General features: G+C 45.4%; 1 protein-coding gene across 2 annotated transcripts in view; it reads right to left on the reverse strand.

Annotated features, from left to right (window-relative positions):
- The window catches only part of Maea (macrophage erythroblast attacher, E3 ubiquitin ligase), a 33,425-nt gene that overhangs the window by 5,110 nt on the left and 12,046 nt on the right, over positions 1-16,269 (reverse strand). For both annotated transcript variants that reach the window (NM_001008319.2, XM_087582749.1), the window contains exons 2-5: positions 8,721-8,903; positions 6,500-6,703; positions 4,200-4,322; positions 1,563-1,639 (exon numbers count right to left, since the gene is read on the reverse strand). In NM_001008319.2, coding sequence (NP_001008320.2) covers positions 1,563-1,639; positions 4,200-4,322; positions 6,500-6,703; positions 8,721-8,903 — 587 coding nt within the window. The remainder of the gene's footprint in view (positions 1-1,562; positions 1,640-4,199; positions 4,323-6,499; positions 6,704-8,720; positions 8,904-16,269) is intronic.

Consider the following 16,269-nt stretch of genomic DNA (forward strand, 5'->3'; position numbering starts at 1 on the left):
ACAACTACTGCTTGAGCCTCTGAGTGATTCCAATTGCCCTGAGTGCTTACCCTTCACGCCAAGGGACTTCTAGTCCAGTGTTTTCAATTCAAAGTTGTTTGAGGCAGCGCAGGCCCACAAATAAGACTATAAAGCTCGTCTAACTCATCATGTATAAGTAAACACATGCACTGCGTGTTTCACATTGTGATGCACATGCTGGCTCCTGACCAGCTTGGGAGGACTGGACATCAAGGAGGAGCATGGAATTCTCCCTGCTGGCCGTTAGCCATGGGGGCCTCAGGTTTCATATCTTCCCACAAGGCCTCATCCGCATCATATCCTCTAAATCCTGAGCTCCTCCTGTAGAACCAGACCATACACCAGTGACCAGTAACACAACAGAACCCATGGAACCAAGTCCACATGGAGATCAGCCCTATGCTAAGTCAGGACAAAAAGAGCTAGAAGGTTCTGGGAACCTGAGGCAGCCTTGAGGTGAGTAATGTATACCTATGTTTAGATAGAGAGTTGGTAGAAGATGTCACCAAACAGTCCCCAGGGAGTAGCAAGATGACCAAAAGGCCAGAGGAAGTGGGGGGGGGGGTGCTCACTCCAGGTTTAGACCACAGCCAGCTGGCTTACGTAACTTTCCATTCAACACAAATAGCGGACAGACAAGAGACTTGGGGAACAGTGATCAGCTCTAAGTAACAAGTGCGTTCCAAGGGAAACTGAACTGGTCACTTCACAGTTTCTTGATCTGATGTTTTCTTCACGGCCATCTGAATGTTCCCTGTTCACACTCCAGAACTAACTGGGCAGGAGCCTTGGCAAAGCTGGAACCGAAGAACCCCAACTAGAGAAGTTACTGCTCCAGGTTTGGCATGCACTGACTAGATAGCTGGTGGAAGCCAGGAAGACTTTACAAAGCTGACTAAAGGTAAGTGGGTCAGGGGAAGGAGTGGAAATTGGTGCATGGTCCTCTCTGACATTTCAATCAAACAAGGATAAGCAGGGATGACGGCTGATCCTTCCACTGCTAAGAGACCCAGTACGGATCTAACAGGTAGACGTCACATGGGCAGACAGCCACTCTTCTCTGTACCCTCAGGGAAGAAATAGACCTCAGAAGCTCAGACATGCCTGCAGAAAGCCCTCATTCTGATGTGAGCATGCTCTCAAATGGCCATGTAGAAAACATGAGACCAAGAACGGTGAACCGACCAGTTCAGTTTCCCTTAGAGCACACTTATTACTTAGAGCTGATGACTACTTCCCAAGTGGAAAAGACGGGACACAGAGCCCTGATCACATGGGTCTACATGGGTGGTTGGGGCGCCAGTCTAGCTCACTTGACAGCTATTAGGGTCTAAAGTGTCTGATGAGCAGGGGATCTCAACCTAATTTCTGGCTTGGCAACACAGAGATTTAGTGGGCATGTGAAACTGAGGCCATCAGACTGGCAGTGCCCAACATGTGTGGTTCCCTCTCCAGCACTCCTGCCATGAGGGTGGGGAAAGGGCAACAGCACCGAGTGTCCTGCCTTACCATAAAAAAACTTGTATATGGTGACATCCTACCTCACAGCATCCAGGCGCTTGTTCTGCCGGACAAGTTCGATGAACTCCTGAATCCTGAGGCTGAACTCTAAGCAGCTCTGAGGGGAAAGACAGACAAGAGTTAGGCGGTGCCACCTGTCAGCCCTGCCATGGCCTAGGCACCTGAGCACCAGGATCCACAGATCTCACAAATTCTCCCATTAAAGCTCAGGGTGCTGGGAAGAAGTGCTATTACAAAGCCTCTATTCTGATAGAAGAGACGGAAGTCCTTTTCTGGCAGGGCCAATGCACTATGCAGATGGTGAACCCAGTCCCCTCCCTAAGGCAGCCATGTTGCACCCAAATGGGCAGCAGACAGGGAATGTCATCAGCTCCCAGAGTGCATGGGGTAAGGTAAGTAACTGTATAAAGAAACCCTGCCAACTCCCTAGAGAGCAGAGGTCTTCCAGGTCCCACAGGCTACAAATACTACTCCTCTAAACGTACTCCCTCTAGCTGGCATGGAGATGCACATCTTTAATCACGGCACTCAGGAGGCAGAGTCTTGTGATTTCTAGGCCAGACTGGTCTACACAGTGAGAAGTTAGTTCCAGGACAGCCATGGCTATGTAAAGAGGACTTGTTCAACAACATAAAAAAAAGAACGTTTCCTCCCCTCCCTACCATTATCACCAGGCTTCAACTCAGCCCATTTCTTGTCTGTCCTGTAACTGCCTGAGCTGGTGACTGCTCCAGAATAAGCAGGTCCTGTGAATAGCAGAAGCTCCAAGATTTGCAGTTGTGAGGAAGAACTAAGGTCAGCACTGAAGTGACTCTTGAGGATAATACAGGGAGTACTGGTAGACAGCAGTTTATACAGAAGCCCAGAGCTGAGAGGACTCTGAGAGCAGTGCTACAATCCAATGTAGGCAGAAGTTTCCTTACAAAACCAGCTGGAAGAGCAGCTGCTCCCACCCACACAGAAAGCCCTTTCTGTGCAGTAATAATCGTACCTCAGGTACAGGACAGTAGAGCACTTGTCCAGCATATACAAAACCACCGATAATCTAGCACCTACGCGGCCATCCCAAGGCTCCCCAGGGCCCGTGTAGCTTCTCTCATGTGTGGAGAGGGGCTTGTGGATGCTCTGTTCACTTTAAAGCCAGGCAAGCAGGAACTGAAGGTGAGCCTGCATGCTAGAGCCCTGTAAGTTGTAGAGGAACACTGTTCCTTCTACGGTTGGTGGGAACCAGTGGGATGTTTAAAAGCAAAGATACTGAAGGAAAAGCAGATTTTTTTTTTTTTTTAAAACATAAACCTTAACCTGTCTATTATTTAGGAGCAACATTCTCTCTAACAGTTAATTTTCAAATACCTTACCAACACAGACGTGTCTACTAGTCATGCAAATCAGCTCTCCAAGCCTGAGTCTAAAACACAAATGTAATGCAGTGGGGTGGCTAGCCACCCTACTCACTCTACAGCAGCTGGAGCCTCCAAATTTACCACTCTGTGTGACTCCCAGACACAAGGCCTCTGCGTCACTCTTTAGTGTCCTGCCAAGTCTCGAGTTCTAAGCTAAATTACAGATCATCTCTTGGTGCCCTGTTATATGGTTCTCCCAATTTAGTGAAACTGAGTCTGAGATGCTTCTCTTCCCATGCAATCAGTGTCTGGCCTGTGGGACCTTAATGCAGAATGGTTCTCCACTACTCTGAGGGAGAGGAGAGCATGCGTGCATGTGCACATTCTGATTACAGACAGTTGTGATGGCAAGCCTGTCACTAGGTACCGTCACAGTGTTAATGGACGACTGCTAACATTTCCTTCTATCTGACTTCTCAGACACCAAAGCAGTGCTCACCCTCCCTCTCAGCATTCACTCAGCACCTCAATTTCTCAGGCTCTGCCTACCCAGAATGTCTACTCCTGGCCCACAGGAAACACCTATAGTAAACTCAGCAAGCTTGTAGACATGCTTCCTGAAGAGGTCAAAGCTTAGGAAGATCACTCATGGAAGAGTTCCTTCTCTGGGAGGGAGGGAAAGAAGGCAGAACTGAGTAGGCCAGACTTATATTATCAATTCTGGCTTTCCTTTTAGGAGTTCCATACCAAGATCCTTTCTTTAAGGGAGCCCCAAGTGGCAGAGAAGTGTCATTCCTGGCTGGTGACTATATGTACCACAAGCTCAACCAGATGGGTTAAAGCAACACTTAGAACACAAGAAACATAGGTTCTCTGAAAGGCAGGGCTATTAATCAAAGCTAACACATTTCTGCTACAAAACAGGGAACAGGCTAAGTTCGGTGGTTCTGTGTTTTACAAAGTGTATATTCAATAGATACTACAGCCCAGAGTTCTGCAGCCCTTATCTGACTGGGTGAGGAATCCACAGGCTGCCTCATCTTTAAGTGCAGTGGGAGTGAACATGCTATACATGTAACAGGGCTCCATACTTCACTGCTGGTTACTCCTAAGGAAGCATTGGCACCCAAACACCCTGAACCCCACCACAAACCCAACTCTGCTTCACAAACTAAAACCAACCCAAAAGTCCACAAGCAGATTGAAGCCATGGTGGTCCTGGGTAGGGGACACAGATTCTACCCAATCTTGGCCCCTCCTCCAATAGAGATTCATCCACTCCCACCAGGAGCCCAGCCCAGAAAGCTTACACACCTTCATCTTCCGGAGTCGGGACTTGTTATCATGGCACCAGGCAAGGCAGGTGGCTGTCTCACGCCTCTCCAAGGACTCCTCCACTTCTTTGGCTGTCAGGAACATCTCGATATTCACAAGGTCCTTAGAGGAAGGGGCAGCTCAGGTCACAACATGTCTGTGGCCTACAAGCAGGGGTAACTGGTTTCTACCCTCTTCACCCCAGCCTCTCACCCTGAGTTTACACTCAGCCATAGTATACCCCTACATCTGATCCAACCTGTCTAGGACACTGCTCATCGACAAGTACTCAGGCAATAAGATTCCAGGGAATAAAAATGGTCCATGAAGACTAGGAAGCTTACACGTGGCAGAAGCCTACTGGTTAGGGGACCAGAACCATCTTGTAGTAAAGGCCCACGGAAGAACATAAGCACTACACACACTTGGACTGGCTCCCAGCAGGGGTTCAGGCTCTCTATGGTTAATCTTGACAACTTGATAAGACTTAGAATCACCATGGAAATTAATCTCTGCACATATCTGTAAGGGATTACGTAGATTAGGTAAACTGAGGTGGGAAAATTCATCTTAAAATGTGATTTGTGGGGCTGGGGATTTAGCTCAGTGGTTAGAGCGCTTACCTAGGAAGCGCAAGGCCCTGGGTTCGGTCCCCAGCTCCGAAAAAAAGAACCAAAAAAAAAAAAAAAAAAAAAGTGATTTGTACCGTTCCAAGGGCTGCAAGTCTCAGAAGTAAAAAGAGAGAAAGCAAGCTGAACCCTAATAATCACCTCTATTTCCTGACTTTGTATACACTTAACCAGCTGCCTCCTGCTTCTGCTGCCATGCTTCTCCTCCAGCTTCTCTGGCAGGATGGATTTGTGACAAGTTAGCCCTTCCTTCACTAAACTCCTTTTGTCAGGATACCCCCACCAGGTCCCCATCATAAGGTGAACAATGCCTCCACAGCCTATATGCTAACATTTTCTTTGTCTATTCTGAACACAGCTGAAAGCATGTGCGTGCGTGCGTGCGTGTGTGTGTGTTACACAATGCTCTTCCCAGAGCCTATGTTCTTTGAAGAGGGCCAAAGACTAAACATCTGCTGAGCTCTGGAGGATTCCCCAGGGCCCCTCTACATCAAAGGATCCACCAGACTAGCAAGCAGGAAGGAGGGCTGGGCCAATGAGACAGATGTCTGCACATCACAAGAAAGGCAGGAAAGCTACCTGAAGAAAATGGACATGTCTTCAAATTTATAAAGATCACGCTGATGTGTATTTTAATGGGTAGACACACAGAGGACAACTTGCAAGAGTCAGTTCTCTCTTTCCACCATGTAGTTCACGGGATCAAAATCAGTTAAGTTTTGGCATCAAGTGTCTTAACCTGCTGGTCCATCTCACCAGCCTGAAAACCTAATTTCAAAAGCAAAATTCCTTTCTGAGATGTACTCTAACAAAAACGCATTAATAAAAGACAATTTCTCAACTAACAAAGAGAGTACCAGCACTGCAGTATTCTCTGGCCAGGATCTACAGAGGCCTGATGTGCCTCCTGCCACTCCTTGGCAAGGGCCTTTGTCACCATCATATCCCAACCACTGGACCCTACACATGTAGGACAATGACGAGAGGAGGGAGGGAGCTGAGACTATGGGAAGCTCCTTCCAGAGCTTGGCCAGGCAGGGCATGCAGATCCAGCTGCTCAACATAGTGTAGACAGCCTTTAAGTAAAAGAAATCAAGATAAACAACAGGAGTAAAGCAGACTTGAGTGACGGTGTGAGATAGCTCAGTTGGGAAAGATGCTTGCCATCAAGTGTGACAACCTGAGTTCCATCCACACACTTCATAGTAGAAGGAGAAAACTGACTCTCAAAGACATGCACGACTGCCCAAAGATAGGCACATTTCCCAAAGGAATTCATCATGACATGATAAATTTAATAAAAATTAAAAAACAATAACGGATTACAGAAAAAAAAAGGGGATATCCCATGGGCTCAGTGATGCTCTGTGGTGGCCATCACAGGATGGGTTTTCAGTGTCTCACAGCAGTGGCCATAACAGTGGTCACTGGTCGGGGCAGAAGGTAACAATACCTGTCCCTGGCTATATGGCCATGTCATCGACTCCAGGGAGCTCCTGCCAAGAACACCACCTCCTGATCTCCTCAGGCACAAGATTAACAAGTTCAAGTTGTCCAAAAGCAAGGCACTTGCCTGCTGTGACTGTCACTGACTGCTGGGCACCACAACAGGTGGGAATAGAAGGGAATGCAACGCTCACACCCAGGCAGGGCCAAGAGCTCAAAGCCCACCTCAATGCCACTCTGGCGAGCCAGCTTCACAGCTGTGTTGTAGTAGCCACAGCGCAGCAGGTGCTCCACCATCATTCGGTCCATGCGCTTCCGCTTCCACATGCTGGCCGCCGCTGGCTGGTCACTGCTGTGCTCCTTGAGGTGCTCGATCCTACGTTTGCAGAGCTTGGCGCTCTCATCCTCGGCCTGGATGGACTCTACTGCCTAAATCACAGCAGACATGGTTGAGATTTGAGGTTCGTCCCTGAGGCACACCACTAGCCATGAAGACATGTATGTGCCTCTCCTCTGAATGCCCACGAAAGATAAGCAACGGAAAGGCAGAGATGGGGATGGTGCTGGACGAGACCCAGAAATAGAGAGGTCAGGTTCTACATCTGCTCCGGGTGCATTTGTACAGGACAGTGGTTACTGAGAGAAACCTGGCACACCTCTCTGACCTCTTCATGTGCTTGTCCAGCACATGGGAGGGCTCATTTCCCTCAAAAAGGTTTATCATACACGTATATTTTGTTTTGGTTTAAGCTGCAGTGTCAGATGCTTAAAATCTGAAATTTGTTGTATTTCCTCTCTTATTATTTACTATAAAGTGATCCAACTATGTAGCCCTAGCCAGCCTGGAACTTGCTATGTAAGCCAGGCAGGCTGTCGTCAAACTCACAAAACTCCTTCAGGCTCTGCCTCCTGAATACTAGGATTAAAGCTTGTGTCACTGTGCCGAGCCTGGTGGGGTGTGTGTGTGTGTGTGTGTGTTTGTGTACTGTGTGTGTATATGTGTGTACTATGTGTGTGTGTATGTACTATGTGTGTGTGCGTGTGTGTGTGTTTGTGTACTGTGTGTGTATATGTGTGTACTGTGTGTGTGTGTGTGTGTTTTAAACATACATTTGTTTATTTACTTATTTATTAATTAATTATACAGTATTCTGCTTACATGCCAGAAAGGGGCATCAGATCACAGTATAGATGGTTATGAGCCACCATGTAGTTGCTGGAAATTGAACTTAGGACCTCTGTAAGAGCAGCCAGTGTTCTTAACCTCTGAGCCATCTCTCCAGCCCCCAAAGCCTGGTTTTTAAATCCTTTATATATTTCTTTTAAAAATCAACTTGGGTCTAAGTTAAATTCTAGGTAAAAATGTTCTCAATGTGGGCTGCCCAAAAAGGCTGCCACATTCCTGTGTGTCATTGAATTTCTGGAAGACCAGTGTCACCAAGGAACCAAGTCTCATGTCATTGAGGGTAACTTTTTTATAGCCACATAGCTAATAGCTAAGTGTAAGACACCACAAGACAGGCCCCTATTGGCATTCTTTCCTCAAACACCACCGTCCATTTCTGTCCCTCTCCTTGGCTGCTGTTTCGCTGCTCTCCGTCTGAGCTCTTCTCTCACTGTGTAGCACGCTAGTCTATCTTCACCTCTTGTACTGGTCCATGAGTCGATGACCTCAGTAGCCCTACCATTCACCCTGCCCTGTCTCTACCCTTCTCTGGGCTCTGAGCGACCACGTCAGAAGTCCATGATCTCTAATATATTTGCCCTTCTATTTACACCGTTACTCTATACACTCTCTTTGGAACACTTTCCAAGTCTTGGTATGGAGCTAATACCACCACCCTGGTTATTATTTGTGACAGAGTCTCACAATGTGGCCGTAGCCAGCCTTAAACTCAAACAGATGATCTCTTCTCCCCAGATGCTGGGATTTAAGGTGTGTGCCGCAGTGTTCAGCCCTGATTACTGTTCATCAATCTGTGTTTCCACTCATTCTTTTTAACCCTAAATAAATTTTTATTTCTGTTTCCTACAGGTTTTAGAGTTGCTTTCTGGCCCACTCTCCTGGGCCCCCGAAGTCGTCTGTCAAGTCACTTCTATGTTCAGATAATGCTCCAAGGTGGCCACAGCCCTCTGGCCTTTTCTCATATCCGACTCAACCTCCAAGTCTGACTACTATTCTCTTCTGCTACCTGAGTTCTCTACCCGTTTAGGAAGATTTTTAAATGACTATTCATGTCTTCACAGGGTCCTCCTCAGAGCTAGGTCAGTTTGACAGTTCCAGGAAGTTCTAGGCTGAAACACCATCTCTGCAAACCCTAGCTTCCTCATAGGTCGGGCTCAGGACACTTTCAGTTCTCTTTCTAGCAGCATGAGGCCAGGACATCCTGCCCCCAGTTTGCCTGTCTCAAATCTCCTAGTCAGGGCCCACTCCCAGAGGACAAACCTTCCTCTTGAGGACACTCAGCTTCTCCACCACTCCATCCAGTAGGCTGACCACAGAGTCCACAGCTGGGCAGCTACTCAAGGTCTTCTCAAGCTCAGCTACCACCATGGTGACGTGGCTGGTCTCCCGATCAATGTTTTTCTGAGCAGCTCGGAAGCGTTTATTCAGTGTCTCATAGGGCACCTAGACAAGAAAAGGCAGAAAGAACCTCAGCCTTGACCTTCAATATATGGATACAGTCCATGTACACGGGCCTCCTTCACATCTGGCACAGGCGGCCTAAGACTCTCGGCTCTCAAAAAACATCTCACAACACCCTGGACCAGGACCCACAAAGTATGATGACTAGAGGTAGTCCAGAGCCTGGAGGGGAGGCTGACTCGAAGACAGTGCTGTGCCACAGTCTTGACAGACAGACAGACAGACACACACACACACACACACCTTTAAGGACAAAATAACTCCAAAGTTTATCTAAAAAAACAGTTTAAAAAGTGACCAAAAAGCAGGTAAGGGAGGGGGGCTTCTTCTCATTTGACCAGTGGGGAACTGGAGGTGAACCACACTGGGCAGGACAGTCAGGATTAGTCCAGAAAACTTCACACCATTCAGGGTAATGTGAAGTCATCATGTTTCATATAGACTTGCAAATGAACATTAACATTTCCCCTTCATGAAAATGTTTTTATCCCAATTGCAGGAGACAAAACCAGGCCATTTCCTACTAGGTAAAGAACAGTCAAGTCACGGGGATTTTCCCAGAGAATCACTGCCATTTCCCAGCCCCTGGCTATGAGCACAACACAAGCAAGCTATGCCTGAACAGCGCGCCCCACCTTTGTGGCAGGCTAAGCTAGAGCCACAGCTCATACCTACTATCAAGTCCTGCTAGTATTAACTGTGCTGTACACCCAATCTGCTCTCAGAAAGTTCCGGTCACTGACCGTTTCAAAGCAGCAACAATAAAATCACACCAAAACCCACAAAATAAATCCACACAGTGTCTTGCTGGTGAGGATGGGATGCTGCTGCTAACTGTGAAGCAGCAGAGGATTACCAAGGACAGACAACTGCAACTGTAGCAGGCCCACTCCTGGGTATGCATCTAGGAAAAGAATCTCTACAGATGTCTGCTTACATATTCACTGCAACATCCCCAACAGCAGCCATTGGAATGTCACCAACAAATGAATCAAGAAAATGCAGCACATACATACAGCCCAGCTTTACAGTGGAAAACCCTGCCAAACACCAGAATATGGATGAAACCTAAGGACTTCATGTTAAAGAAGAGTGCTGACCACAAAATGACAAACTGTTCCAGTCTACTCACCCAGACCCTTAAATAGCATGCATGGTGAAGCTCTAATGGCAGAACTTCAGTTCGACAAGATGGAATGTTCCAGAGACCACGACAGTACGTACACACAAGTAACAGCACATTTGTACACATAGCAATTCTAAGATGTGCTTTCACTATAGATAACTAGATAGGTAGATAGACAGATGACAGGCACAGACAGACAGACATGTGGCTCAGTTGGTACTGACAGTGTTTGTCCAGCACATATGAAGCCCTGTCTTTGATCCCCATTCATTACAAAACAGATTGTGCATAGTGGAGATGTATACCTGCAAGTTCAGCACTCAGGAAGGTGGAGGCAGGGGGATCAAAAGTTCAAGATCATATCCTCATTGACAATATAATGAGTCTGAGGCAAAAAAACAAACAAACAAAAAAAAAACAAAACAAAAAAAAAAAAAAAAAAAACCAACTAGCACTGATAGACTACAAGCTGATAGAATGGGACCTAATATCAAGACTTACTATTACACCTGAGCATGGTGGCATATGTCTGTGACGCCAGCACTCAAGAATGCAAGGCAGGAGGATACTGTGCTTGAGCTTGGGCTACATAAAGATACTCCATCTCAGCACCATCACCACACCACACCAAGCCACACCACCAACACCACACCACACCAAGCCACAAACCATTACCACACCATCACCAAACCACACCAAAAATAAATAACCATTGACCTTTGTGACCCCCCCCTTAGCAAGGTGCTGGTCTGAGATTAGATATGGATCAAACGAAGGTGGAGAACCCACAAAGAGTTCCACACCCACCTATATATATGTCCAACCACACGGCCAAGGGAAACGGTAGTTTTCCCAACAATATCAGGACTAGGAACTCCCTGAAAGCAGTGAAAACCAAGCTATGTCTTATACGTCTGCCAAGACTACCCTGAAACAGATCTAAACATAAGTGCCGAAACTTCCTGTAAATCTTCTGAGGAAGAAACAAGATACCGTCATGACCTTAAAGAGGGCACAAGCTTTGTACCAATGGCACTAATCACACAAACTATGAAGGAAACTCATTATTAACACTCTTTAGCCAACCCAAACGTCTGCCCTGCAAACCACCACCTAAGGAAAGAAAACAGAATCAGGTACTGAAAGGAAGCCATTAGAAATATGTGACTGTCATCCCAGTTACTCCCAGCACTCAGGCCGGAATAGCATAAACTTGAGGCTGTCCTGGGCTATACTGCAAGGCTGTCTGCAGGGCAGGGAAGTGAATTCCACACCCCCTGCTTCCCCCTTCCATACAGGCTTTCTCTGTGTAGCCTTGGCTCTCTTAGATCTTGCAGTGTAGGCCAGGATGGCCTTGAACTCACAGGCATCTGTCTCTGCCTCCCAAGTGCTGGTATTAAAGGTGTGCACCAACACTCCCCGGTAGGGAAATGAAATTCCTTCTTAATGTATTTTAATTCAATGCAATCCAGATACTTTAATTTAGATACAATAAAATTGGGTTTTCCCCATCTTTGTACTATGTCTTTAAAAGCAGAGTCCTCTTAATTCAGAGCATATAACATTCCCAGTGTTCATAACTTCCCCGACTGAGGGTAGTACATGTATGTGCTGGGTAACTCCTCACCGTCTGGGACTCACATCACTGATGTGCAAGGGCCACACGTGTAGCAAATGTGATGCGAGCCACAGACCAGCCTGGTTTCTTGACCCCACTGTCACTCCACAGACCTATTCTGCAAACAACTTATCATACAGAGCTATGTACTCCAGCCAAACAACGTATCTGGCCATGCTGTCCCCTGTTCAGTTGTCAGTAAAGCTGCCCTTACTACAAAAAAAGAAAAAGAGAAACAAATAAAGAAATACGTTATTTTTATTTATATAATTCACAAACTTTAACTTCCCCCATTAAAAGGTAATGGCAAGGTTGTGGAATCATTACTACTATCTACTTGGAGAGTGTTTTCATAACCATGTCACTGTAGTCACTTTGAATGTAGTCACTTGGTATGGGTGAATACTACTGCTCCCAAAGCCACAGATTATTAAATGAAAATTCCTGTGCCAGATGTGGGATACCTCCCGAGTTGTTGACCAGGGAAGTCCCAGAGGTCCCTAAAACAATACAGGCTCTATTCCCATTGCTCATGGCTATCTCTGGTGGCAGAACATAGAAAATCAAGATAGAAATGAGCTGGAAGCTTCCTTCTTACTGGCTAGCTATCATATCACACAGCTTGCTTGCTAAGAGAAGAAAAACAGTCATGGATAGACTTACTCAGTTGTGGAACCCGTGTGCTACACTACCTCCCTGCCAGGAAAGATCTGACCACTGTTGCAGTAGTGGTGTGAACGTTAGCTACGATAGCTCACTACTTTCTGATTGGATTTTTAGCCCCACTGCACGGAAGGAATTGACATTTAGCACTCTAAATCTGGTCAAACGCTTATAGCTTGTTTCCTAGTAGGAAACTTTCTATAGCTGTCTTGCTAAATGGCCATGCTGTCAAGCTGCCTTCTAAGTATTCATAACTATAGTCTAGCACTGTTCTCAGTCCTGGTCAGACAAGCTTCTCTTTGAAGCTAGCAACAGTTAATGCAAAGACTCATAACTGACCAAAGTGCTCAGAGTATATGACTGTTGTGTACTGGGCCAAATGGGACATCTGTGTCACCCCCTCCACAGCTCAAGGAACACTGAAGAAGGAGTAGAGAGAATGTAAGAGTCACAAGATGGGGAAGAGTGCTGTGGTTACCTGCACAAGATGGGGCCCATTAATATTCCATCACAGACTGGGAAGAGGCCCATGAAGCCCTACCACTCCATGAGGAGCCACTGGCAATTAGAGGTTGCTGCAGGAGCGGGTGTCACTTTCTTTAGTGGTATAGCCACCACTGCCTATGCTCCAGTAAATAATTCCCACCCATGCTCATGCAAGCAACTCTAAATTAAACTCACTGGTTCACAAAAATATAAAACAAAGTAGGGGGACTTGTTGCAAAGAAGATACATTTGATAGGATAAGAGGGTAGTGGGTGAAAATGAACAAATATATATGTGTCTGAATACATCGAAGAATACGGTTACGATCACTTGCCACACCAATGTGTGGTGACTTCTAACTGTCCCTATCCAGCTGTAGAGGATCCCACACTCTTCTAGACTCCAGACACTGGGCACAGATGTGGTATACTTACATAAATACAGGCAAGATACTCACACACATATACATAACATGTTAAAATGTTTAAAATTTTCAAATTGGCCTAGCAGTGGTGGTATACACCACTAATCCTGGTACTCAGGAGGAAGAGGCAGGCAGATCTCTGCTGAGTTCAAGGCCAGCCTTCTCTATAAAGCTAACCTCCAGGACAGCCAAGGCCACACAAAGAAACCCTGTGTCCAAAACAAACAATCAAATAAACAAAAAACCCTAAACAAACAAACAAAAAACCTCAAACTATAGAACAAGGGGTTAAAATAAAACTCAAAAGAAACATGTTTAAAGTAAAAAATGCAATCAAACTTTAAAAATTTCATCATCCTTGGACATAAAACACATTTTAGGACCAGCCTGAACTGCAGAAAAATCTGTCTCAACAATACAAAACCCTAAGAGCATCACTGGGGCTCGGTCCCAAGTCCAACCCAACCATCTCTCAAAGGCCACAGCTCAAGGCCTGGGCCTTCAGCATGTACTGTCTGGGGATGGAGACGGACACTCGCTCTGAACCCAGGCTTCTGAGTTCACACTCCCACTGAGCAGCCTTTCACCCAAGCTTCTGTGCTCAGGGGCTGAGAATCCAGACTAATCCAAGGTCAGAGTTATCTTTTATATTGTTATAGCTTTCTAGAAGCTTTTTTAATTTCAGATCTTTCATCTCGTTCTTTCACTTTTAGTTTTTGTGTTCGATGTGATGTAGGGACCCAACTGCACTTTGTAAAAGCCCAGATGTCTCAGCACAAGTAAAAACACTACTTTTGATCTGTCATCTTCAAACACCTGTCACAGGCTAATTACTATTAATGTATGGTTAAAAGTTGGCTGTGTAGTGCAGTAACAGCACAGTGCCTGGCTTGTACTATAAGGTGTAGGATTCAAACCTCAGACCTCAGCAATGCAGAATAAACAAATGCCCACCCTCAATTTGGGTAGATTTGTCAATTCTTTTGCTAATATCACCTGGTCACACCTCCATAAGGAGTTTTGAAATCCAAAACTCCAAGTTCTACAACCACTGTTTATGAGGTTATCTTGGCGAGTTTGGGTTCCTGACTCATTGTGGATTTACAAGCAGCTTGCCAATCTCAGGGGTGGGGGTGCGGGAACTGAGATTCTGACGCAGCTCACACTATCCCTGGGCATTAGTTAGGAAGTAATGCTAACCTAACAATACTGTATTCCTACATGTTGTATTATTTTTGTGCTACAGTAAATCAAAATTACTCAATTTCTTTTAGGGTGGTCACTTCTAGTGTACAGAAATAAAACTTACTTTTATATACTGCTTTTATACTCTGCAATACTGATGAACTATTATTAAGTCTAATTGTGTGTTGATGTGCATTAGGTGCCCACGAGCATGCCATCTATAAACAATTTTACTTCTTTCTTTCTGATCTGGAAGCCTTGGCCTCCCTGTCTGTCTGCACCAGCTACAACCTGCAGGCCAAGGGTAAGTACGCGTGGTGAGGAGTGGTATCTGTGTTGTTGCTGACCTTAGGGGAAGCTTTCATTTCTGACCACTAGGTGTTATGCTGGTATGCTTTTTAAGCAGTCCTTTATAAGGTTGAGGAAGTTGGTATTTTTATCTTTAATAGGTATTACTTTGTCAAGTGCTTTTTCTATATTTATTTAGTTGGTCATGTGGTCTTTGTCCTTTATTCCAATAATATGTGAATTATACTGACTTCCACAAGTTGAACAAAATTTGCATTCCTGGGGTAATTTTCACTTGGTGTTTTGAGGCGTGTCAGTTCAGACTAACTTCAGACTTCACAGTCTGATTTTTGGATCTCCACTTCCCAAGTGCTCGGATTACCGCCTTGCTTAGATGTAGACACTGCTGAGGGCTTCAGCATGTAGTCATTTATAAAAACACGGGTCTACAGTTTCCATGTGTTACTGTCTGATTTTGCTATGGATAATACTAAGCTCACAAAAATGAGGTAAAAAGTGACCCCTCGGGGCTGGAGAGATGGCTCAGTGGTTAAGAGCACTCTGACTGCTCTTCCAGAGGTCCTGAATTCAATTCCCAGCAACCACATGGTGGCTCACAACCATCTGTAATGGGATCTGATGCTCTCTTCTGGTGTGTCTGAAAATAGCTACAGTGTACTCTTATGCATAAAATAAATAAATCTTTAAAAAAAAAAGTGGCCCCTCTTCCTCATTTCTTAGGAAAGTCTGTGTAGAGTTGATGACCCCCTTTAAAATTATCTACTAGGATTCACCAGTAAGGCTATCCAATATTGGACTCTTCCAGGCAATTGGAAAGTTTTAAACAACTGTCTTTGAGTGTTACAGGGTCATTACAGTTATTGCTTTTAATGTATAAAAAATATTTCAACTCAATACATTTTCCTCTCTGACATCTGTTTGTACCCCCATCAGCTCTCTACAGAAAGGCCCTACTCTTTCTTATCCATTTGAATCAATTCTTAGTTTGTATTTGGAGGACTCTTTAGAAGACTATATGAGTTTCAATTTAGTCTTATTTTATCTGCTTGAGCTAAATATCTAAAATATTTTACACTTAATAGATATACTTGGTATCTCTCAACATGTCTGGGTAGCAGCAGGAGTCAGTGACAATTTTTTTACTTTTTTTTTTTTTAATAAAAGATCTATTTATTCTAAGCATTTGGGAGACAGGAGGATGAGCTGGAGGCTAGCCTGGTCTACAGAACAAATTCAAGGACAGTCAGGGCTACAGGGCTACAGAGTCTCAAAAAAAAAAAAAAAATGAACCAAAGATTTGTTTATGTGTATTAGTGTTTTGCCTGCACGCACCACGGGCATGTCCACTGATGGCTGTGAGCCACCATGTGGGTGTCGGAAACTGAACTTAGGTGTTCTGTAGTGACAGCTGCTCTTAACCTCTGAGCCGTTGCCCCAGCCCCCAGCCCCATGTGATAACTCTTAATTAAAGCCAGGCTCTCTCTGGTTAGCTGCTGGACTCACCAGACATCCTCAGTGTAGCCCAGTCAAGCGCACA

This window comes from Rattus norvegicus, chromosome 14, assembly GCF_021556685.1.
Source record: "Rattus norvegicus strain SHRSP/BbbUtx chromosome 14, alternate assembly SHRSP_T2T, whole genome shotgun sequence".
NCBI classification, from domain to species: Eukaryota; Metazoa; Chordata; class Mammalia; order Rodentia; family Muridae; genus Rattus; species Rattus norvegicus.